This window comes from Neopsephotus bourkii, unplaced genomic scaffold (assembly GCF_033783945.1).
Source record: "Neopsephotus bourkii isolate Nb327-2 ecotype Australia unplaced genomic scaffold, CSIRO-AGI_Nbou_v1 NB_1139, whole genome shotgun sequence".
Taxonomy (NCBI): Eukaryota; Metazoa; Chordata; class Aves; order Psittaciformes; family Psittacidae; genus Neopsephotus; species Neopsephotus bourkii.
Window position 1 is genome coordinate 2,697,446 of NW_026901625.1, and position 23,820 is coordinate 2,721,265.

The window sequence follows — 23,820 nt, forward strand, 5'->3', positions numbered from 1 at the left end:
AGAGATCTGTGCTGCTGCTTCTTTGCTCTCCACCCTGGTGCTGGTTGGGCTTAGGCTTGTCCCAAAGAGCTCCTCAGCTCCAGCTTTTTCCTCTTCCTTCCCCTGTGTTTCTCTGTAATGAACGTACCCTGTTTCCCTGGCTGCTTTCTCCTTTCCTGTTCCTTGGGAAAGACCGGTGAGTCTCACCCCCCTGCTGGCACGGCCTGGCTTTGGTTTGAAATTCACTTATTTATGTATTTAGAATAAGCCCTTAGCGTGACTAAACTGTTCTCACTTGGCCCTCTGATTATTCACTTTCCCTTATTAAAGAGCTCAGTGCTGAATTACTTTTTCTCCTTTCCCAACCCTTCTTTTACCCTCCAGCTTTTTCATCTTCTCCGCTCTGTGGCTTTTAAGGGTTTTATTCATAATTTTAGGCTAAGAAGAGCCAGGTCTCAGCCTCTCTTCCCCACCCACTGTGAAAGGAGCAGTGAGATGGGTTTGGCTGGTGCTTAACTCCATCCCTTCGGGGAAAAACAACCTCTTAGAGAGGTTGGAGAGGGGTTGGAGGTCCTGTCCCTGCCCTTCCCCTTGGGTGCAGGGCAGGAGATGCCCCATCCTCACTGGCAGCGCTGGGAACCACTGACCTCAGCTCATTCACGGAGGAGCTGCTGGCAGCCGGGCTCCTGCTAATCTGGGAATTGTATGCCAGGAAGCACACACCCAGTGACCTGCCCCGCACCGAGCCTGCAGTGCCTGCACCAGCTCCCCCCAGGAGCTCCTCTGCACCGCTCGGGGCTGTTCCTGAGTGCTCCCCAGCGCATGAGCCCTCACTGGGTCCCTCTTGGCACTTCCCAAGGGTCAGGCACTTGCCTTGGTTGCCAGAGGCTGATGCTCCCACCAGCAGACAGCGCTCCTGGCCTGGCTCTTCATGGGATGCTCCCACAGCCACCTCGTGCTCCTGCCAGGCTCTGGGGTGCATCACAAAATGGGCTTGAGCATCTAAACTGTGCTGGTTAACCTGAAACCCTGGCTGAGAGAGATAAGCTCCCTGATCTTCTCTGGGGGGTTCACTCTGGACCCTAACAATGGCAAATTAACCAGAGCCATCAGTACTTTCTTGCTAGAGTGGTTTAGCAGATCCATCCTGGCAATAAACCCTGGGTACCAAAACTCTCTGTCCTTGACACATCCTCAGAAGCCTTGAGCTCCAAATAGACTTCTGTGAAAAGCCATCTGAGATTTCCCAAAGTGCTATATAAAATGTGGGTATTGTTAGCAATCTCCCTCTGCCAGGTCATATGTCAAACACCAGCACGAGGTGTGAGGAGGAAGGGTTTGCCTTGGCTGAGTCATTTTATAGCAGCTCATTTCAGGGTTATGTGCACCTCTGGGAAGCAGCTGGTGTCGGCTAAATCGGGTCTGGCAGAGGCAGCAAGTCATTTCCACAGCATCCGAGCATCCCTGGTCCTTGTCCCTGCGCTGTTCCTGCTGCACCGGAGGGAGGTGGAGACACCCACACGGAGCTGTCCTTGGCGATGCTCAGGGCAGGCAGCTGGAAATGGGCTCTTTGGTGAGTTATTCTGCTCTACCTTTTGAGGGCACGTTGCCTTGACAAGAAGCTGCAGGTCCACGTGATGCTCCCACATCCTGCCCGATGCGTTTTAAGGAGGTGGCTTACAAACAGTGGTGAGGTGCTAGAGCAAGCGAGGCTGCTCACGAACGGTGTGAGATGGAAAAGCCTCTGCAAACTGATGGTCCTCCCTTGTGCTGATGAAAGATGAGGATCCAGCACAGAGATGAGTGCTCCAACTGCTGTGGAGAGAGATGGGCTGCTGGGACTGCATCATCCTGTGCTTCACCACAACCTCGTCCTGAGCTGCATGGTCTTACTCTGCTTATTCTGCATCTTCAGCAGCACCATGAAGCCTCAGTCATGGGCTCCTTTGTGCAAGATGCTGCACCAGCACACAGTAAAATAGATGGCCGGTGCCTGAAATCATTTCCAGCCTGAGATTCCTGGTCTCACAAAGCTGCTGTAAAGTTGCATTACAAACGTGAGATGCTTGGATCTTACAACGAGAGGAGCCAATGTAGTAGAATATTTGTAATGAAATACTCATCCGGATCCTCAGCCTGAGAAAGGGATTCTGGCTTCTATGGACTCACAGGGATGTATTCGATCTGATGACCCGTTTGTATCCTGATGGTGGCTGGGAGGTCCTAGGAGGTCACCTCCAGCTTCAGGCCCCATTAGTTCAGGTGCTCTGAAATCACTGCGCAGCTCAACAACCTGTGCCCCACATCTGAAACCCTAAGGATGTAGCCTGCCAGTTTGAAAACCCAAACCCATGCCCTAACACAGGGCACTTCCCCGAGCACAGCCCTTTCCCTGGAATTCAGAGGGGCTTCGGAAGTCGTTCCTCTCTGTTGATGGTGTTGTCCTGGCTGAGAAGGACTTTGTCATGTAACCAACACAGGGCGCTTGCAGCCCTGCCCCAGAGCACAGGGAGATGTGCCAAGCAAAGACTCTGTTTTCAAGGAAACCCTCTGACTTCTGCATCAAATGAGAGAAACCGAGCTCTGGCTGAGATAGCCATGGGTAGGAAATTCCCGTGTCAGGGGCTGAGCAGTTCTCCTGCCTCACCCACAACAGCAGCAAGGGCTGCTTTTACCAGGACATGTAATTCCTGCCTTACATTCAGGAATGATTCAAACCCCTTTGCTGATACAGGCTACAGCTACACCTATTTTCTACTTGCACCCATATCACTCCCAGAGGGATTCCTTGGTCTCATGCAATGGGGAAAGCAGCAGGGACCCAGGATATCCCTGCAGAGCCCTGGGAATGCTCCTAGCTGGGATGAGGAGCAGCACGCAAAAGCCTGACCTCATGGAGAGATCCAGTGCATCATTTCCAGTGTGTCCTGCACGGGGCCAGGCTGCTGCTGCTCACACTCCCCTCCCAGCAGCACTGGGGCATTTTGCTCACCACGGCTGTGATTCTGATCAAAGGAAACATTAGTCATTGGAGACTTGAGCCTTTGGTGTTAAAGTTAAATGCTGGATGTTAAGCTGGCATCCACGATAAAGAAAACTTCACTTTACCAGCACTTTACACATGCTTTGTGTCCGAGTTCGGAAGTCCAGTGAAGTGATTGTAGTGATAGGGCAAGGGGGAATGGCTTGAACCTGCCCGAGGGGAGACTGAGCTGAGCTCTTAGGCAGAAGCTCTTCCCTGTGAGGGTGCTGAGGCGCTGGCACAGGGTGCCCAGAGAAGCTGTGGCTGCCCCATCCCTGGCAGTGCTCAAGGCCAGGTTGGACACAGGGGCTTGGAGCAAGCTGCTCCAGTGGAAGGGGTCCCTGCCCGTGGCTGGAGGAGCTTTAAGCTCCGTTCCAACCAAAGCATTCCATGGTTCTCTGCATTGTGTCCTGCCCCTGTGCCTGCTGTTCATCAGCTGCACTGAAGCAGCGCTGCTTCAGGACAGCCCCAAGCAGTCCCTGCCCACTTCCAGCTGCCTTTGCTGATGCCCTCAGCAATCCCAGCCCAGCTGCTGCTCTGAATCAGGCAGGAAGGAGCTGTGCCTGCCGCAGCACACACAAGAGCTCTGGGGTCTGCTGGCGGTATATAAAACACAATATAATGTTACCTATAATTTTTAAAGCCAGCTCTGCTCCTGCAAATAAACCTCTGCTACGGTTCCCTTTCTCTTTAACTCCTCCACTCTGCCCAATTGCTCCCCATCGCTCTCAGCCTGCGACTGTCGCGGTTTATGGCATCGTCACAACCTCCTGATTGATTCAGATGTGAAGGCAGTAAACAGTGGCTCCCACCCTCTCCAGTGCCTTAGCCCAGGGCCGCTGGCTGCTGGGTGACTCAGCAGCGTGGAGCACAGGCGTGACTAACTCTTCCCTCTACAACAAACAGGGATTTTGGGTCTTTGTTCAATGCATTCCTCTGTGCTGCTGGAAGCTGCCTCAGAGCCGCCCTGGCACAGCAGCATGACTCATCCCGAGGAGGTGCATGTGGATCCCTGGGATGCTCGAGGATGTCCGGATCGGCCGGCACTCTGCCTGCACACATCCTGCTGGAAGGGCTGGAGCAGGGCTGCAGGCAGAGCCACCGGCTCCCCTGCCCTTGCTCACACCCGCAGGCATCATTGTCAGGACTGGCTGTGCCCTGTCCCTCAAGATCAGACCTCAGGCTGGTTATTGTGGGGCTGTTTCCTCCACAGCTTTGGGACCAGCTGTGAGGGTTTGTCCGCTGCAAAGCCGATTGCTGCCAGGGTTTGTGTCCAGCCTCCAGCATGATGAGAGGGGTTTGGGAGCAATGATGCCGCTCACCTGGTGCCTCCATCTCCATGAGAGTGGGACCGTGCCCAATGAGGCACCATTACAGCACACCCCACCTTCCCTTTCTCTCTTTGATGAGCAAGTTTTAAGCCAAGAGCCCAATTATTTGGCCCAGCAGCATCCAAGTGTGTGTGAGTGGAGGTGATCCCACCCCAGCCCTTTAATTGCAGTGATGGGTGGGGAGCATTTAAAGGGGAGGGATCTGGGTGTGATGTTTCCTATGGGGCTGGGGGGAATTTCCTTCCGACAGCCTGAGCTGGTGCAGCTGTGGGGTGAGTACTCACAGTGTGTGTGTGGGGTCTTTGGTAGGCAGCTGGTTCATGGGGGATTTGCTGTATTAGGGCATATGCAAGAGGGATGTGACCCTGGGAAGCTGCTCCCCCATCCAGTGCAGGGCTTGTCTGAGAGCAGAGGGAGAGGCAGCAAAACATCGCTGGGATGAGAGCAAGAATGTGTTCTGCAGCCTGGTACCTGGTGTGCTGGCTGCATCTGGGGTGCCCCTGTGTGCCCAGCCCTGGCAGGGCATCCTGTGCCATCCTTCTGGGGTGGGTTTAGCCCTGGGGGTGCACAGCCCTGGGCAGAGCTGCACAGTGGGATCCCCACACTAAAGGGCACCAGGCCCTGTGTGGGGCCTCACTGTGTGTCCCCGCAGTCCCCCTGTGCCAGGGTGCTGGGAGCCCAGCAGCAGCTTGGGGAGCCCCCTCTGCAGATCCAGCCCTTGCCATGCTGCATGCACAGGGACTCTCCAGCATCCTGCACTGCGACCATGCTCCCAGCGTGTTCCCTTTCATTGTGGCATTGAGGGAGCCCATAGGCTGAGCGCAGGCAGGGCTGCCTGGTGCAATCTCAGCACGCCCTTGGCCGAAGGGAGCAGCGTCTGCTTGTGCCCCCCATCCCTTGGGATGTGACCCCATGATGGTGATGGAGGCAGTGGCCTGGCCCAGACAGCTGGCGCTGGCCCCGAGCCATGCGGTGACCCAGCCTGTCATTCAGCAGGAAAGCATGTGGTTATCTCAGCGCAGGCTGTAATTAGGCTGATTGGCACTAACTTGTCTCAAAAAGCCAGGGAGGAGGCAAAGAACCTCAGATCAGCCATTTTATATGAAACTTTACAGACAGAAACAGAGGCCAGGTCCTCTGTGCTCTGTCCCTTCTCCCTGTGACATTCCCATGTGTCCCTGCTCCCCTCAGACCAGACCCACCACACAAGGAGCTGGTCTGGGTGCAGGAGTGCACCTTGTTTAAATCCTGCCCAGTGGAGCATCCCTGTCCCCAGCTCAGAGGCAGTGGCTGGAGCTGGATCCTATCCTGCATCCCAGCAGCACGCAGCGGTGGGCACTGAGCCCATCCCGCCTGGAGCTGGAGAGCGTTTCCCCTCTGCTCTCCGATAAGATGTTCATTCATTGCTGTGTGCTGAGCACAAGCCAGGCGAAAGGGCCCGTGTGGTCCTCTTGAAGGCAGAGGAAATGCTACTTGGTGTGGTAATCCCGCTCCAACAGAGCTGCTGAAAGAAGAGGCTGTGCTGCTGGCTCCTCTATGCTGGAGCCAGCAGCAGATCCCTCTGGATTTCCTCAGGGGCTGAGACACACTGGTCTGATCTGATTCCAGTAGTGCTCTGGAGCTGCTCCTGACATCTACCCATTGATAGGGACCGTGGGAGGCAGCCTGGTCTGAGCCCTGGGCTGATGTACGGGACTGAGGAGGGCTTGGGCTTGTAACGGGAGGCTTTGCCCAGGCTGTGAGTGAGTTTGTGCCCTCGGAGATGAGCCAACAAAGCTGCCAGTGATGCTCTCCCATGGGCATGACTGTAGCAGGCAACAGAGCAGCTGATGTGGAGTGCAAGGGTTGTGTAAGCATGGAGGAGGTTGTGTGATGGCTGCATATGGGCACTGAGTGGAACACATGGGGCAGCCGCCGGCCAAGCTGTGCAATGCAGAGATATGGGCAGTGCACCAGAGGGGATGGGGATGGGGAATGGGGCTCTTCCTGGCCTATGGTGAGGGCTCAGCTGAGAGCCGGGCTCCTGCTCCACCCCACACCACCTTGTGTTTGCTTATTAGCCTGGGCAAACACTGCCATTTGCTCCTGGTAAAGGGAAGGCAGAAAGCACCATCCTGCCCAAGAGGTGTGCCCAGCCCTGGCTGGCTGCTCGCATGCTCTGGGCTCCATAGGGCCATTAGCCAAGGGCTCACTGCACCTTCCCAAGGGCTGATCCCTGTGTCCCCAGCCCTGCTGCTCTCCAGACAACCCCAGCGTTTGTCCCAAACTTGGCCTGGTGTCGCCCACAGCAACTGCTAATTGTTCTCTTGTTCTGTACTATATTTAAGTCCCCACTATTATTTTTTCCCCTTTTAATCATAAAAAGCCTAAATTTCCCTCGGGGAAGGTTATTGGCTCAAGTGTGGAAATATACCTGCAGCTTGCACAGAGCTGAGCCACTGGGGCATTGCTGTATTTTTAAACCCAAGTACAAAGTGTCTTCAAGGCGAGTGATGCTTAACCCTTCTCAGGGAAGGAGTATGGGTGGGAGCAGGGGGTCCTTCCCCTCAGCTTCCACCACCCATTGGGGCAGGATGCAGGCTTGGATGTGTGCATAGGAGGGCAAAGAGCAAGTGTGGGACTGGAGGAATTGCTCCATGTTGCCCTATTTCCCTATGGCATCTTCTGCTCTGTGTCACCAGGGTGAGACCAGCGTGTGAGCATCCTCCTGCACACAGTGAGGGTCAGTCCGCGTAGGACCATGTGTGCACCAGCATCATCTTCCCAGGCCACCTCCTGCCACCCGGGCAGGGATGAAGGCTCCGCTGCTCCGAGGTAACCCAGAGCCTCAATACCTTTGAGGATGTGGGCCAAAGTCATCCAGTCTGAGACCTATTTTGGGGGAGCGGCTGCTCCCGTGAGGCCACAGCCACAGTCAGAGACAGCCAGGAGCGAGCAGAGGCACAGATGGGACAGGCAGGGGGGAGCTGGCCCTGTCTGCACCCGTTAATGAAGATGCCCGAGGGGGTTTCAGCCCTGCTCTGGCAAGGGCTGCCTCGCAAGCGGGTGCTGGGGGCAGGTTTGCAGCTCAAGCAAAGCAGATTTGGGGTCTAACCCTCCTCACTGCAGACGCACACAGCATCGTCTGCACCAAAGGAGCATTTTTTTCCAGCTGTGTTACTGTGGGCTCTGAAATCCTTGCCCAGAAACAAGATTGAAACAACCCCTTTTTTGATAGCTGTAGCTTGGGGTTGGTCCTGGCTCTGCTCTGCTGTTCTCTGTGGGTGCCTGGGCAGGGAGGTGGTGCAGCAGCGTGAAAGGCACCATACAGAGCCCAGGCAGCCTTTGTGCTGCATCGCAGGGAGCAGCGGGGTCAGGGTGCACCCGGAGCCAGCAAGACAAGGGGCAAACTCGCCTCCTGGTCAAAGAATCCCCCTCTTATGCGCATCAGTCAGCAGAGCCTCGCTGCTCCCCGCTCTGCTGGCGCACAAGGGACTGAGTGTCTCCCTTCCTCCCCTCGAACAAAGGAGGCTACAGTTACTTTTCACTTTCTTCTTCCAACTGCCTTCACCCTTGAGTTCCCAGCCATGATTTGGGATGCCTGAGGGGAGACCCATGCAAAAGCCAGATGGGGATCTGGTAGGAAATTGGGATTCTGTTTGGGTACCACTAACCCCTCTCCAACCGGCATCCCTGGTCACCATCCTCTCCATCAGCAATACATTCGCTTCCATAGCATTTGGGCAAACTTAAGGTCCAACTGGGCTCCTGTCTAGCCCTGGGGGGCTACAATCCCAGTCCAAGGGTTTTGGCATGGCTGGGAAGCCAACACCATCCCACTTAGGGGAATGCTCGCTGCCGAGAGCCATCGCTGGGAAGGCTTGCAGGTAGAAGGGAGCTTTTGCCAAAGGAGCATCCTGTGGACAAGGCTGGGGGCCTGGGGAAGGGAGGAGGCCCTGCCCTTTGAGCAGTTGCTTGCAAAGGAGCAATTTCAGCATGTGAAAGGAATGTGGCTCCGATCCTGCCAGAGATGGAGGCTGTGCCTTAGGGATGGGGATGAGTGCTGCTGGACTGACTCACCGCTGCCTCTCCACAGCCGCTTCCTCTCCAGGAGGCAGAAACTCCCAGTTTTTATTTGTCACGTGGGTTGAAATAGGGGGTAAGGAAGGAAACACTCTTATTTTTAACTCCTCTATCTCCCCGGGGCCTGAGGAGCAAGCGCTGGCACAGCGAGGTGGCTGCCCTGCTGCTTGTGCCCAGGAGCATCCCTATGGCCAGGGCTGTTTGAGGCTCCCCACAGTGTGCTGGGGTCTGAGTCCATGCACACAAGGGGTTGGGAGCAGCCCAGGGACCCTGTGCAGGCGGGGGACATGCAGGGTGGGCAGTGAGATGGCTCAGCATGGTCACAGCTATGTTGGGATAGATGAGAGCAACTGAACCACAAGCGGAATGTACTCTTTCTTCTCCTAGAAGCCACCTGCCTGTGTGGGGGCAAACCTCAGGTGGCAGATGCTGGGGGCCCTACTTGTGCCCACTGCAGGGGCAGAGCTGTCATCTCCTGTCCCTTGGCCAGGGAGCTGGAGGATGGGGAGGGTTTCATCCACCCGGCTCCGTCCAGAGAGGATCTGGAGATGCAGCATCACCTAAAGCATATTGGGGTCTCCCGGATCATGGGCTGGATGTGGTGTCCATCACTCTCCTGCCCTGGAGAGAGAAGGGAGACTTCAAGAGGCTTCTCCATGCTGGGTGAGAAACCATGTGCCAGTTTGTTTAATGCCATGGGAGTTTGTTTAGTGCCATGTGAGGGGGTTTCATTGTGCTTCCAGGTAACTGTTAGTGCCCAGTGCTCTGCAAGCACAAGGGACAAGATGGGTGCATGGGGAGCGTGTCCAACCTGGCTGAGCACCAGCATGGCCCCACTGTGGTGTTCCTTGGCTGAGCCACCCCTTGTGCCTATGATCAGCGCTGCTGATCTGTGCACCAAGGTGGGTCCCTGATTCATCAGGGGCTCTCTTTGAGCTCCTGTTGTGAAACCTTCGTTTGCTTTTAACAGCAGCAGGGCTTTTTCTTTCCTTATGATCTCTTTTCCCCCTCTGTTGCCCTGAGATAAAGGCTGCTAAATTTGGCCTGTGCTGAAAACGCAGCTAATCCTGATGGACCTCAATTCGCATCTCCCCCCGGAGGAATTGCACTAATTTTTTTCCCGTTGTTCTGCCAGGGGACCTGTTCGTTTCCTAGTGGAAAAAAAAATTATCCCTATTTAGGGCAAGGTTTGTATCCCTGAAACCTGTGTGTTTGTTTGCCAGAAAAGAGGACAGGAGGGAAATAAATGAAAAAAGCATCATGCTTTTTTTTTTTTATCCCTTCTGATATTGTTTTTACAGCAGGCGAGTTTTAATTAAAGCGAGGAACTAGGGCGCTTGTGCTGTCCAGAAGATGCTCTGAGGATGTGGTGCTTTGCCACTACTGTTATATTCATAGAATCGTGGAATGGTTTGGGTTGGAAGGGACTTAAAGCTCATCCAGTTCCACGGGCAGGGACCCCTTCCACTGGAGCAGCTTGCTCCAAGCCCCTGTGTCCAACCTGGCCTTGAGCACTGCAGGGATGGGGCAGCCACAGCTTCTCTGGGCACCCTGTGCCAGCGCCTCAGCACCCTCACAGGGAAGAGCTTCTGCCTAAGAGCTCAGCTCAGTCTCCCCTCGGGCAGGTTCAAGCCATTCCCCTTGCCCTGTCCCTACATCCCTTGTCCCAAGCCCCTCTCCAGGTTCCCTGCAGCCCCTTTAGGCACTGGAGCTGCTCTAAGGTCTCCCCTTCAGGAGCCTTCTCTTCTCCAGGCTGCCCCAGCCCAGCTCTCTCAGCCTGGCTCCAGAGCAGAGCTGCTCCAGCCCTCGCAGCATCTCCATGGCCTCCTCTGGGTGCCTGGGACTGCTTACCTGGCCCTGTGCTGTTGGGTTGAATGTGGAAAGGCTCCTTATGAGCTACTGGGACCAGGTGGGCTCTGGGAAGGGCTGGGGGTCTCCTTGCTTCTCATGGTCCCAGTGGTATTGTATGAACTCTATGGCATTGTTGAGGTGGGCAGGGCTGGAGGCAGCAGCTCAGTGTCACCCTGGATGAGGGGTGCAGGGGGAAAGCTCCAGCACTGAGCAGGGTGAGTGTTTGGGCAGCGGTGCGAGCACGGGATGGAGGTGGCAAGAGGCAAAGCAGGAATGAACCAGAGCCGTGTGGGAGCGGCAGCTTGGCAGGGGGCCGCTGGGCTTCAGGAAGCCACAAGCACTTGCCTGGGGCAGAAAAATCCAGCGGGAGCCGCCAGGTCCTCACTGGGCTTTCCCTGCTCCGGGATCCCCGGGCTGGGGAAGCACCGGCCCAAGGGCAGCTCTTGGGGTGCAGGGATGGGGACAGGGAGCTGCGGCTCCTGGTGCCGAGTGAGGAAAGGGGAAGAGCAGGACAGGAGCGGGGCTGTGTGGGACAGGGGTGGCTGCAGGGGCCGGGGGGGAGCTGGGACACCCCAACCGCACCCGGTGCTGCTCCCGATGGACGCCCTCAGAGCACCCCAGAGCCCCGGCTGAGGAGGGGGAGAAGCCGCAGGGACCGACACGGGGGGGACCATGCGGGGCCGGGAGCCGCGTCCCCATCCCCGGTGCCCCCATCCCCGCACGCTCGCCCAAGGCGGGAGGCGGGGAGGGGAGGGTGGGGCCTCATTTTGGGTTCCCCCCCCCCCCCCGGCTGCTCCGCTTCTCCTCCCAGGCCAAAAACATTTGCATGCTTGTTGGAGCAGGACTTCCTGATCGCTCTCCATTGGCTGCAGGTAGAACGCGGAGCACGGACGGAGGCAGCCGGACAGACCTCCCGCAGCCCTCGAGCCGAGCTTCACCCCCTCCCTCCGCCTTCATCCTCCTCCTCTTCCTCCTCCTCCTCTCCCGCACATGTAGAAGTTGTTCGGGGGCTCCGGCTGCCGCTCCGCGCCCGTCGCGGCTCGCAGGGAGCCGGGCTGGGGTTACCCCCCCCCGGCCCGAGCAGGGACCCCTCTGCTCGCCCCATGCTGGATATCGGCTCGGGAAGGTGACTCGGGGAAGCAGCGGCGCCGCGCCGGGGCGAGGGCAACCATGAATGAGATGTCAAGTTTCCTGCACATCGGGGACATCGTCTCCCTGTACGCCGAGGGCTCCGTCAATGGCTTCATCAGCACCCTGGGGTGAGTGAGGCGCTGCCGCGGCTGCCCCGCAGCGAGCCGGGTCCCGGGGTGGAAGGAGGTGATGCTTGAGCCTGGGACCGAAGGGAAAAGGGGAGCTCTGGGAGCTGCACCGAGAGCGGGCACAAGGGAAGCCGCGTCCCTCCACGCTATCCTGGGATTCAATCGCTGCCAAGGGCAGGAGATGGCCCTGGAGGGACCCTGCGGGACACCCTGGCCCCCCATTAGGGGCTGGGGGAGATGAAACGGGTTTAAGCAGCACGAGGGGTTTGTGGGGTTCGGAAGGGGCTGTGTGTGTGTGGCTGAACGGGACGGCTCCAGCAGCTGGGAGCCCTTCTGGGCGTTAAGTGCTCCCAGTGCTGCCCGGTGTGGCTGGAGGCTGGGAGTGCCAGGCAGCGATGGCTCTCGCTGTCCCCCTTCACATCCCCACACTGCTGGTGGCCAGTGAGAATCACCGCAGGGTCCTCAACGCGCGGGTACCCATGGCCACCAAGTGCTGCTTTGGGCTGCAGGGACCAGGGCACTGCCAGGCCCAGGCTGAGCTGACTCCTTGCAGCCTCCTGGACATAGCACGGGCAAAGGGATCATCTCCGATGTGGGGAGATGAGCTCAGAGCTTGGGGACCTGTCCCTTGTCCCTCCTGTTTCTGTTCCAGCCAAAGGCAAAGCCAGGCCAAGATCTCCAGCGATGCTTCTCCATCCACTGCTCCCGCTGGGAAGGTTTCCCTGCAGTGCTGAGGGCTCTGGGGCACGGGTGGGTCTTTTCCTTACCCCAAGCAGGGACCCAAAGCTTGCCCACAGCCTCAGGCAGGTGGACGTGTGTCTGTGCCAGCGTGCCTGCCCCACGCTGCGTGTAGGAGAGGCTGAGCTCAGCCAGGAATGCTGACTTGGATGGGATTCCTGGGGCAGGAGCTGCCTGGCTCTATAATCTGTGCTGAATGCACTTGCTCCCACATGCCTATGTATAACCAGAGACGTATGTACCTTCGCCTACACCTTCGCCACTGCTGGGCACATGCAGCCCCTGGGTTCATGCCCACCAGAGCCTTCCTCCAGCTCTAGATGATGTTGGGTCCTGCATGTGCAGGATGCAGCCTGTCGGTGCCAGCCCTCCCTGATGGGTGGGAGAACATCCCCATGGTCCATTCTGGAGAGGTCTCCTTGTAGCTGCCCATTCCCAGTGCCAGAGCCATCCCTTGGCAGCTCGGTGCTGAGCACCCCTCCAGCCTGTCTGTGACACTGGGGCTGGAGCAGGCTCCCTGGGGCCCGACACTGGGGATGAGCCCATGTAGCACATCCCAGTGGCTCACCAGGCGCTGGGTGAGGAGGTGTTGAGACCCTTTGGTGCTCACATTGCTTTTGCTGGGTGCTTCTCTAGACTTAGAAGCATCTGAAAGGCAGGGCTTGCTCTGGGAGCCTCTTCTCCCAGGCCCCATCATGGGGTAGCCCCACTTTCCCAGGGTTCTCCTATCTCTGGGATGCTTCCCGTCCTCTGAAATGGTTTTCCCTTGTGGCTCTCAACCTGGGAGCCCCAACCGCACCTTAAATCACTCCTGTGATAAGGAACTGGGTGACTCAGGGCCAGTGCTTCTCCCTGACCCTCCTGCAACAGCTCCAGACCTTATTTGCCTCATTTGCAAGGCAAATGGCCCTGCCAGCCCCACACTGGGTGAGCACCCTGCGGAAGCACTCCCTCCATCCTCCCTTGCAGAGGGACTGGTTTTGGCTGTGGGATGGCTGGGGTGTGCTGTGGGATCCTCTGTTGAGATGGCATGATGTGGAGTGTCTGCAGTGCTGGTCGCAAGTGTCACGTTAAGGGATGTACCCCAGCGTGGGGGTGCTGTGACATCCCTGTGACTGTGTCCCAGCTGGGCAGCTTCCCTCTCCCTTTCCCTCTGCCTTTCTCCCATCCCTTTCCTCCTTTTGTACCCAGTGTGAGCAGCAGCTTCCCCAGGACATGGCACCCACTGCAGGGAGCTGGGGTGTGGGTGCTGCTCAGGGACTGTCACTGGTAACTCCAGGGGGATCTGTGCTTGAGGAGAAGGAGCTTTTGAAACCGGGACTGGGTCTGTGATGGGGAGGAACAGCCACTGATGTGGGTGCCCTGTGGGGATCGTCCAGAGCAAGCAAACCCGTGGCAAGCAGGGAAAGGAGCTCAGAGACCTTGATGTGGTTCCTGCTCCAGCGTGATGGATGGGGTGATGCTGCCATGAGTGTCCCCATCTTATCCTGTGTCCCTGAGAAGCCAGCACCACACGGCCAGAGCCAGAGAGGAGCAGCAGCAGCGCAGCGCCGGTGCCTGTGCTGGGGATGTGCTGCCCTGCTCCTGCCATCCCTGGGGCTCAGGGAGGGGAAGGGCCAGTGGCAAACCTGCCGCCAGGGCTGGTTAAGGAGGAAAACCCCTTTGGTAGCTGTAGGAGCCGTTGCAGGTGGATGTGCAGGGTGGAGCAGCTCAGGGAAACGCAGGGGCTGGTTAAAGGGTAACTCCAGCTCTGCTGGGTCAGGATGAACTCGTCTGTGGGGAGGAGAAGCACAAGCGAGGCCAGGAGCGGTTCCTCCTCCCGGCACTGGGACAAGGCAAAGCTGCATTCACTTCATTCCTCCCAATGTCCTGCACCCCAGCCCAAAGGGGAGCTTTCTTCCTCATCATCCTCCTCCTCACCCCCAGGGGATGGTTGCGCTGTAGCAGTGTGCTCCTGCCTGCATTGGGGCTCCCCTTCTCCCAGAGCACTGCTGCACCATGGAGCTCCGCAGCTGGGGAAGGCTCCCTCCCTCCTCTTCCTCAGCCCGGGTTCACGTTGTTCCACGTCAGCCCCGCTGGCCCCCATCCCTGGGGCTGCTCGGGGTGTCCAACCGCTGCACATCGCTGTGCTGGACCCTGACCTCGCACGAGGCCGAGCGCGCTGGCCCCCGGCCATGGAACCACTTTGTGCTTCATAATTTAAAGCCCCACTGGAGCCACGGCCATGACTTGCGTGGCTTAAAGCGAACCAGATGCTCGCCCATGCTTTGCTCAGCGGGGCGAGGACCTGGCCCCTGGAGGTGAATTGGAAAGGTAAAGTTATGTTTTCATGGGGTTCATCAGTGCCTTCAGCCTCCTGCCTTGTTCGGGATCTTCCTCCAGGTGCTCAGACACCAACCGCCTCTTTTCTCATTAACACCTGAGCAATGGAAGCTGCTCTCTTTATTCCCAGTGTCCTCCCCGCTGCTCGAGTGCCCGCATGTCCCTGCTGCTCTAATAGCAGAGGGACCCCGACTGGCCTCATCCCACTGCGGTGATGCTGGTTCTCAGTGGAAGCGTATCCTGGCCCCAGCAGTGTCCCAGGTGATTCATGTCCACCCTGTCAGAATCCTATTATTTTCAGCTATTTTTGACTGCAGAATGTTAGTCTGGAGCGTGAGTTTAATAGAAACAACACTTGCATCCTTGCGGTAATTGTGGGCTTAGAGATGCTGAAACTGCCTGGCAGGTCACTGTCTCTAATGCTGCCCAGTGCAGTGGTAACTATGGGGAAGCGGCCACTGAGCAGAGCTGGTGAGGGTGGGAGGCTCCTGTGCTGTTTACTCCGGCACTGGGAATAGGGCACACAGGGCAGGAGCTTCCTTGGGGACCCCCGGCCATAACCATGGATGGTTTCTTGTCTTTAAAGTGCTTCACTCTGTGACCCTGACCCGGGGTTGGTCAGGCTCAGCCCATGGTGGTGTTTGCTCCGAGGAGCATTGAGCACGTTCATTTCTGCCTGTTCCCTCCCCACAGTAATAGTAATAGAAACCAAAACAGCCTACAAGGGGCACTGGGGCTGGGCTGAGGCTCTGTGGGGTGGGATGTGGGACAGCCCTGCCCAAAGCTGCCTCTGCTCCACTCTTCACCTCTTTCCCTGCCCTCCCAAGGCTCCGTGCCCTGCAGGAGTTTGGGAATATGCTCGACTACTTCCCTGCTGTTGTGGCCCATGGAAAAGGCATCGTGTTCAGGCAGCCCCTGGTTGGGGGCCTGAGACCCTGCATGCTGACCATGAGCGTTCGCTGCTGCCACTGGGGTCCCCGGGTCCCAATCCATCAATGCAGAGGCCAAATTCCTCTCTGACGAGCTATTGAAAGGAATTTTCCCTTTGTCTGGACACTGGCTGGGCTGGGGGAAGAGGCTGGATCTGCGAATGGGACGTATTGTCTCTTTTGCCAACCCTCTGCAGTGCTGCATGTTCACCTCCAGTGCTGCTTTGGCTATTTGGTTTGCTTTTGGGGGCAATCTTTGAGCATCCCTTGGGGACACTTGGCTCCGCTGTGCCCCGTTCGTGGACTTCACTTTGTCAGTCTGCGTCGTCGCTCCCATCCCAGGGACAGACAGCGCTGGATGGGATGCTCCCTCCCGGGATGGCGTCATGGGTGCATTCCTGTTGCCACTCGCATGCTCAGCGGCTGCCTGAATTGAGGCTCCACAGGTGGGGACACGCTTCTCACTTCCTCGCCTGCGGCAGGAGCAGAGTTTCTCTGCCTGCATCACTTCCCAGGCGCTGGGAGAAAGCAGGCGAGCGGGTACAGCCTGTCCTGCTGGAGCCTCAGACAGCTCCGGTGGCCCCCGGCACCACCAGCCCCTGCGGCACCGCTCGTCCCGCTGTGCTTTGGGTGCTGAGCAGGGCCTCGTGCAGGGGTATAGAAACTGAATTGATGCCCATGTCCTTCATGTGCTCTGCTGGTCTTGGGAGCTTTGAAAAGCAATGTCCCATCTGTCCCTACATCGGTCCTCAGCACCCAGGGCCAAGCCCAAAGGGTTTTGCTCAATGCTGGGAGAGCAGAGGTGGGCAGGGAGGAGATGCAACCGTTTGCATCTGATGGGCAGAGCCAGCTCCTCTGATCAGATATTAGTTAATGACTGGTTTGGGGGGGCCCTGCCACCTCCATCTGCAGCAGCTACGCCCTCCATGTCCCGGTGGGGTGAGCTCCTGGCCATGGAAGGAAAACCACTGCATGAAAGTGGAACTCATCCTCCTTGTGCCGGATTACCAGTGAAATAACACCGCAGGCAGTGTTCTGTGTGGGGAGGGCGTTTGGCTCAGCAGGGAGCTGGGCAGGGGTTTGCTGCAGCAGGACCTGGGCATCAGAGCCTCCCGCATGAGCCGATGAGTAAAGGGCTGACACGAGGCATCGTGTTCATCGCTGTTTTGTGTCTGCACCGTTTGCTCTAAGGGGCTGGGATGGAAAACACATGTGAAAGAGATGGTGGGTGATGGGGAACAAGGAGTGCTGTGTTCGGAGCAAGCGCCCCAAAGCAGCTGCCTGCTGCAGGAGCTGTGTTGTTGTGCTAAATATTTACAGAGTGCAAATGAGTGGCAAGCAGGAGACACGGTTTTGGTGCTGGTGGCACAGAGCTGTGGGTTGTGGTGAAGCCGCTCCCCTCGCCAGTGCTGACCCTGCTCCTGCTCTCTGTCCCCACAGGCTGGTGGACGACCGATGCGTGGTGGAGCCGGCTGCTGGCGACCTGGACAACCCGCCCAAGAAGTTCCGAGGTGAGACTGGGGCAGCTCCATCGCTGATGGAGCAGCCTTGGGGATGATGCTGGCCCTGGGCATCCATGGCTGGGGACCGGGGTCCCATCTATCTCAGCTATCCTGGGGCTGGGAGGTGCTGCTTGTCCTTTGCTGAGGAGCATGGAGGGTTCTTGGACATCCTCCATAGCCTTGTTTCCATGGCTTGGCCAAACTATCTACCCTCCTCTGTTTGACTTTGGGGGCATTTATGCATTTATTGGCACCACCTCCATGGTGGGGTGGTCCCCAGCCCTAAGGAACTGCATCCTCTGCAAAGGTGGGTCTCCCCATCCCGAAATGCATCCCTGGGTGTTTACCCACCAGGAGCCAGGGACAGGAGGGGACACTCAGAGGGGCGCTTACAGCAGGCAGAGCATTTCCAGGCAAGCCTGTTAGCACTCGGCACTAATTACACCTGCAGTGCTTGGCTGCACCTCAGAGGGAGCTGGGGATTAAGCCTCCCATTTACGAGGCAGGCAGGGTTTAGGGAGGGCTGGTAAATCCCAATCTCTCCTTGGCCATCATGTTCTGGGCTGCGTCGGCTCCTCAGGCACTTGGGGCTGTGCCCGTTGGTTCCCATTTGGGTGAGGGGCTGCCCGGGTGCAGTGAGCTGTGGGATGCCCCCCAAGCAGCGGCTGCGGGGTTGGATCAGGGCAGCCGTTCCTCTCATCCCAGCTGCTGGCACTTGAGCCCCCCTTTTAAAATGAGGGTTTCCTGCTCTGCTTTGTGCCTCCACCTTTTTCCCAGGGTGGCTTTAACATCCCACAGCGAGGTGCCATGCAGGACCCCTTCCCCTCTGAGCATCCTTCCCATGGGGGTCCCACCAAGCAGTGATGTGCTTCCATGCACGCTGCTGCCATTAACTTGTACATAGGGCTGATTAAGGAGCTCCCAGTGTCCCGCAGCCCTGCACTGCCTGGGCAGCCATCCCCATTCCCAGACATCAGTTGATTTCCACCTGGGGCTGGAGGGGAAGAGCTGGAAGCAGCCGGAGCGAGCCTTGTCCCGGTAGCCGCGCCATCCCCCTGCCGAGACATGGGTGGGTGTTGGATCTCTTTTCCAGGCACAGGTCTGGTCTAGACTCACCCTGCTCCATGCAAACCCTATCAGGATATCCAGCCCCTTGTTGTAATGGCCGGAAAAGCAGCGGTCTGCCTTCTCGATAGCAATCACTGCTGGGAGGTAAAAACAACGGGCTGCTGCTGTTCCCCTGCGGCACCAGCGAGAGGCTTAAGAGGATTTTCACGTGCTGTTGCCGTCCCCATATCCTGTGGCCGGACCCGGCCCTATCCTGCGCTCGGTGGGATGCACGTGGGTCGTGCCAGGACCCTGCTCTGCTTCCCGATGGGAAAACGGGACCCAGCAGTGAGCTCAGAGCCCAGAACTGCCCCCCCCCCCCCCGTGTGCTGGGCTCACCCCCAGAGCATGAGCAGCAGCTCAAGGAGGGGATTCTGCCCCTCTGCTGTGCTCTGGGAGACCTTAGAGCAGCTCCAGTGCCTAAAGGGGCTGCAGGAAACCTGGAGAGAGGCTTGGGACAAGGGCCTGTAGGGACAGGCCAAGGGGAATGGCTTGAACCTGCCCGAGGGGAGACTGAGCTGAGCTCTTAGGCAGAAGCTCTTCCCTGTGAGGGTGCTGAGGCGCTGGCACAGGGTGCCCAGAGAAGCTGTGGCTGCCCCATCCCTGGCAGTGCTCAAGGCCAGGTTGGACACAGGGGCTTGGAGCAAGCTGCTCCAGTGGAAGGGGTCCTTGCATGGAGCTGGATGAGGTTTAAGGTCCCTTCAACCCAAACCAGGCTGGGATTCCACTGGTGTTAGGTCCAAATGGCTCAGTCCTGAGACAGGGATGTCAGGCAGCAGCTCTGCGCTGGGGGTGCTCGCAGCCCCCGTCTCTTCATAGCTCTGTTGGTTTCTACTTTCTGCCGTGTTCTGCACCGCAATTAGCACTTGAATGAGAACGATTCAAGGTGCTGCAGGTGGCCCCGGTGTTCCCGCAGCCGTTTGGAGGCGGTGGGAGCAGGCAGCCGGGCGCTGCGGCAGCTCCGCTCCGTGCTGCCCTGGCACGGGATGTGCCCTTAGCAAACAGAGCTGTACCACGCAATGTGAAACTTGGCCTGTCCCCAGCGGCCCGAGCGGTGAGAACTGTGCTCCGTGTTGTTTGCTCGTCACTCCCAGGTAAATAAACAGGAGCTTGCCAGCGCCTCGGGACCGCGCCAGAGATGGAAGTGATGCCTTTTTCTGTTTGCGTCTGAAGTTTCTGGGCTGCTGTTCCAGGCGGAATTAGGTTGATCCAGGCAGCAGAGCCCTTCCTGCCCTCGCCCCCATACAGCTTCCAGCCCTCAGCGAGGGTTTGGGAGATGTTAGGGCCTCCTTGTCTCCAGACATTGGCTCTTGTGCTTCAGTTCCAAAGCCTGGACCTGGGTGTCTGCGCTTTCTGCACCCCATCCGGCCACAGCAGCCTAGGGAAAAGCAGGCAAAGTCGGGCAATCTGCAGAGCATGGAATCAGTGCGAGTGTTTGGAGGAGCTGGGATGCAAACCTGTGCTCTTCAGGTCCCCAGTGTTGATTTTAGGACCCAAAATGCAGCTGTGGATGTACATGTTGTAGGAGAGGTTGCTTGTTTCCAGCATGGGTAACTGAGGCTCCTTGTGAGCAGTCCAGGAGGAGCAGTGTTTGCATCCCAATGGCATGGCCACCACAGGGCAGCAGCCTGCGGTCCTGCTGGCTCCGATGGGTAGGGTAACAAGGGAGATGTGGAGACCTCTGCTCACGTCCTGTGTCCTGCTGGCTTCCCTCCTCCTTCCCTGCCTCCCAGTGGGATCCTCTCCTCCTTTGGTACAGCTGGGCTTCATCAGTGCTTTTCTCGCCCTGAAGTTTTCCTTCCCACATTGCACGGCTGTTTCCGATGGGAATGCTTCTGATCACTAGTCCAAGACGTGGAGTCACTCCTGGCCTCATTTACCCTGATTTGAAACTAACCCCACAGCTAATACAAGGCAGTGTGATCCTGCACCAGTCCCAGGCCTTGGACCCCCAGCAGTGGATGGGGTTGCTGTGTCTTAACAGGACCATCTCCCAGGGATGCTGCTGGGACAGGAGCAGTGTTCTGGGGTGCACTTGCTCCCGCCCCTTAGTGACATTGGCCCCACTGGGGACACACTGGAGGCTGCTGCAGCCTCATGCTGGCCTTGCTCTCCTCCCAGATTGCCTCTTCAAAGTGTGCCCCATGAACCGCTACTCTGCGCAGAAGCAGTACTGGAAGGCCAAGCAAACCAAGCAGGACAAGGAGAAGATCGCGGATGTGGTGCTGCTGCAGAAGCTCCAGGTGAGCAGCTCTTTTGGTTTCCTGCCATCCCTGCACGTGTGCCCTTGGTGATGGGGGAGCTTGGGCAGTGTGGCACAGCCAGGCTTGATCCATGCTGTGACAGCCCAGGGTGAACACAGCAGTGACCAAGGAGCCACATGGTTCTGTTGCTCCCACTGCAAGGGAGATGTCCCAGGGAGGAGCCACAGAGAAGGATCCAGGGGACTGAGCAGGCAGGGAGAGGAAGGGAGGGCAGTGGTGGTGCTTTTGGGATGAGAGGTGATGTCCACCTGCCTTTCCACCCTCACTGCCATGCCCAGCACTTGCTGTCTCAGCCCTCCTGTGCAGGGGAGCCCATGGCAGAGAAGGCAGAGGTGCTGCAGCACCCAGGGGTGCCTGGCATGGAGGAGGGAGCCGCTGCAGCCAGGACTGGCTCCGAAGGGCTGTGGAAGAGAAAGGCTCCTGTTGACTTCCACGAGGTTTGGAAAAGGCCCATGTTAAACATTGCACAATCACCTCAGACAGCTGGCGAGGCCCCGAGCATGATTCATGAAACCGAAGCTCAGGAGAGACTCATTAAATCATCTCATCAGGCTCCAAGCCCAGCCCCAGCCCCAGCAGCCCCCAGTTTTGCCCCTGGGGAGCAAGGTCTGATGGAGCATCAGGACAGAGCGTCCCGGAGCATCCTGGAGATGAGGGGCAGGGTCTGGGCCTCCTGCTGTGTCCAGCCATATGTGGTCTATGGAAACGTGATTTTCCTGCTCCAGTTAGACCGTAACTTGTAACCCGTAATGTGGACAGCTGTACTGGCCATGACTGAATAGAGAGGCTCATTTCTGAGCCTGATTGATTGCACCTTGGTTCGGATTTGTCTTAAAGAGATTCTGTCATTTCCTTCTTCCTTTCCGCTGCTCCCCGTGTTGCCCTTTTGGCAAATGCTCCCTCACATCTGGAGCCGTGTGCTGGAACCCTACTGATGCCTCCGATTCCTCCCTGCACTGTTCCAGGCCACTCACCCCATGTCCCCTGCACCCCATCACACCAGAGCTTGGGGACCCAGGTCCCACCCAAGGGATAGGCTGGGAATGTCATTCCCCATGGACTCAGGGCAGACAGTCCCACTCCCAGCCCTGCTGCCTTTCAGCTCAGATCTGGACATGGATTTAGGGCACGTCACGGTGCCAGATTCCCTCACCGGGGCTGTGTTGCTCCATGGGGTTGTTGTTGAACTCCCAGCTCTGCATCAGTGTGGGATTTGTTGGCAGCAGGTTTGTCTCCTGATAGCAGCATCCACCACCATGGGGCTCACATCCCCCAGAGCTGCATGGGGATGGAGGGTTAGCTGTCACAGTGGCAACATTCGGAAGAGCAAAGGGTTTGGACTGCCACAATGGTGCCCAGTGCCTTCAGCATCCCCTGCTCGGGGAGGATGGGAAAGGGTTGATGCTCTCCCAGCTCCATCCCTCACCACCATTTCCCATCCCAGTCACTGGGCTGTGCCCAGGCTGGCGCCAAGGCTGTCAGCGCACCCTCGCCCTTCCCAGACAGATCCTGCCTTGCTGCATGCACGTCAGCATCGCTCCTCCAGCTGCCAGAGCCAGCACATGGAAAATCTCTGTGGTTTTGGAGAGAGGGGCTGCAAGCGGTGCTGAGCGATTCAACCTTGGGGCATCTTGGCTGGCAGGGACCAATCCTGCCACATCTGCAGTGGGGCTGAGACGGGTGCCTTGGTCTCTGGCCTGTGCACAGGGTCCCCTTTTGGTGCTGTCCTGTAGAACCTGCTGGGGTTTTGATGGAATTTTGGTGCCATTTTGTCCCTGTCCTATGTTTTAAGCCCTCAGTGTAAAGCTCACATGGACCTTATATAGGGAAGAAGCTCTTCCCTGTGAGGGTGCTGAGGCGCTGGCACAGGGTGCCCAGAGAAGCTGTGGCTGCCCCATCCCTGGCAGTGTTCAAGGCCAGGTTGGACACCGGGGCATGGAGCAAGCTGCTCTAGTGGGAGGTGTCCCTGCATGGAATTGGATGAGCTTTAAGGTCCCTTCCTACCCAAACCATTCCATGATTCTGTGATTCATACAGCTGCTCAGGGCCACACCATGGTCCCGGGCTGAGCTTTTGGACGCTGAGGACCATATTGTAGCTCTGGCCTGTGCACTCAGCTCTTCTCCTTTCGGCATTCAGCACGCAGCCCAGATGGAGCAGAAGCAGAACGATACGGAGAACAAGAAGGTGCACGGGGATGTAGTGAAATACGGCAGTGTCATACAGGTACGGGTGCTCATCCTCCCTCCTCTATGCTTGGATGAGGAGTCTGGGGGGGATGCTTGGATCCAGCACGTGCAAATTGCCTGGGGAAATGGCTTGTGGGGTCACCCCTGGGTAGGACCTGCCTGGGGCCTCACAGCTCACCCTAACATGTGCCCCTCCAGCTCCTCCACATGAAGAGCAACAAGTACCTGACGGTGAACAAGCGGTTGCCAGCCCTGCTTGAGAAGAACGCCATGCGGGTGACCCTGGATGCCACCGGCAATGAGGGGTCCTGGCTCTTCATCCAGCCCTTCTGGAAGCTGAGGAGCAACGGAGATAACGTGAGTGCAGGGCTGGAAAGTCCTCAGTGAAGAGGTGCAGAAGGCACCGTGTGTGCTGCCAGCCAGGGCTGGCCTCCCTGCTGTGTGCCCGGTCTCATCCTCGATCCTTCCTTCCCCATTTCCCTCCCCAGGTAGTTGTGGGAGACAAAGTCATCCTGAACCCCGTCAACGCCGGGCAGCCGCTGCACGCCAGCAACTATGAGCTTGCCGACAATGCTGGCTGCAAGGAGGTACCGCGAGGCTGGGCTGCCGCTGCGGGGTCGGGCTTTTACGGCTTGCCTTGTTTCCTTTCCCTTTTTTGCCATCCCAGGGCTCGTGACCGTGTTCTCTTGCTCCCCAGGTGAACTCGGTCAACTGTAACACCAGCTGGAAAATCAACCTCTTCATGCAGTTCTGTGACCACATGGAGGAAGTGCTGAAAGGGGTAAGGAAGGAGGTTCAGCTCTGCGAGAGCAGGACGTGTGAGCAGGGGCAGAGGAAGGAGATCCGGCCTTGGGTTCTCCCAGAACTTGGGGTCCTCATCACCTGCAGAACTGAACGCAGAGTTCAGTGGTAGTTTAGTATCTCCTGGCAGCAGGTACCCAGGGGGGCATGAAGTTACTCTCTGCCTGATTGTATTGAACTGGATCCCGAGGACAACGCAAGGCACACACAGTGCCAGCAGTGGCTCCTGCCTGAGGACAGTTTTCAGCTGTGGAGCCGTGCAGCAGGGCTGCCTGCTGCCTGGGAAAGGAACTTTCCCTGTGGAGCTATTGTTAAGGGCTAAGGTCCTCCAGGAAGCAGCTGGATGGATATTGATTGTTATGATCTTACAGACCCCCGTCCCCAGGCACCACACTTAGCCCCAGCTTCCCGCATCCCCTGCATCCTCCTTCCCGGCGCGTTAATGCCTTAAACACACTGATGAG

General features: G+C 57.8%; 1 protein-coding gene across 1 annotated transcript in view; it reads left to right on the forward strand.

Annotated features, from left to right (window-relative positions):
• Positions 1-11,060: 11,060 nt before the first annotated feature.
• Positions 11,061-23,820, forward strand: part of ITPR3 (inositol 1,4,5-trisphosphate receptor type 3) — a 37,191-nt gene continuing 24,431 nt past the window's right edge. The window contains exons 1-7 of the mRNA XM_061363013.1: positions 11,061-11,504; positions 16,934-17,004; positions 20,224-20,345; positions 22,506-22,592; positions 22,754-22,912; positions 23,044-23,142; positions 23,253-23,336. Coding sequence (XP_061218997.1) covers positions 11,416-11,504; positions 16,934-17,004; positions 20,224-20,345; positions 22,506-22,592; positions 22,754-22,912; positions 23,044-23,142; positions 23,253-23,336 — 711 coding nt within the window. The 5' untranslated portion in view covers positions 11,061-11,415. The remainder of the gene's footprint in view (positions 11,505-16,933; positions 17,005-20,223; positions 20,346-22,505; positions 22,593-22,753; positions 22,913-23,043; positions 23,143-23,252; positions 23,337-23,820) is intronic.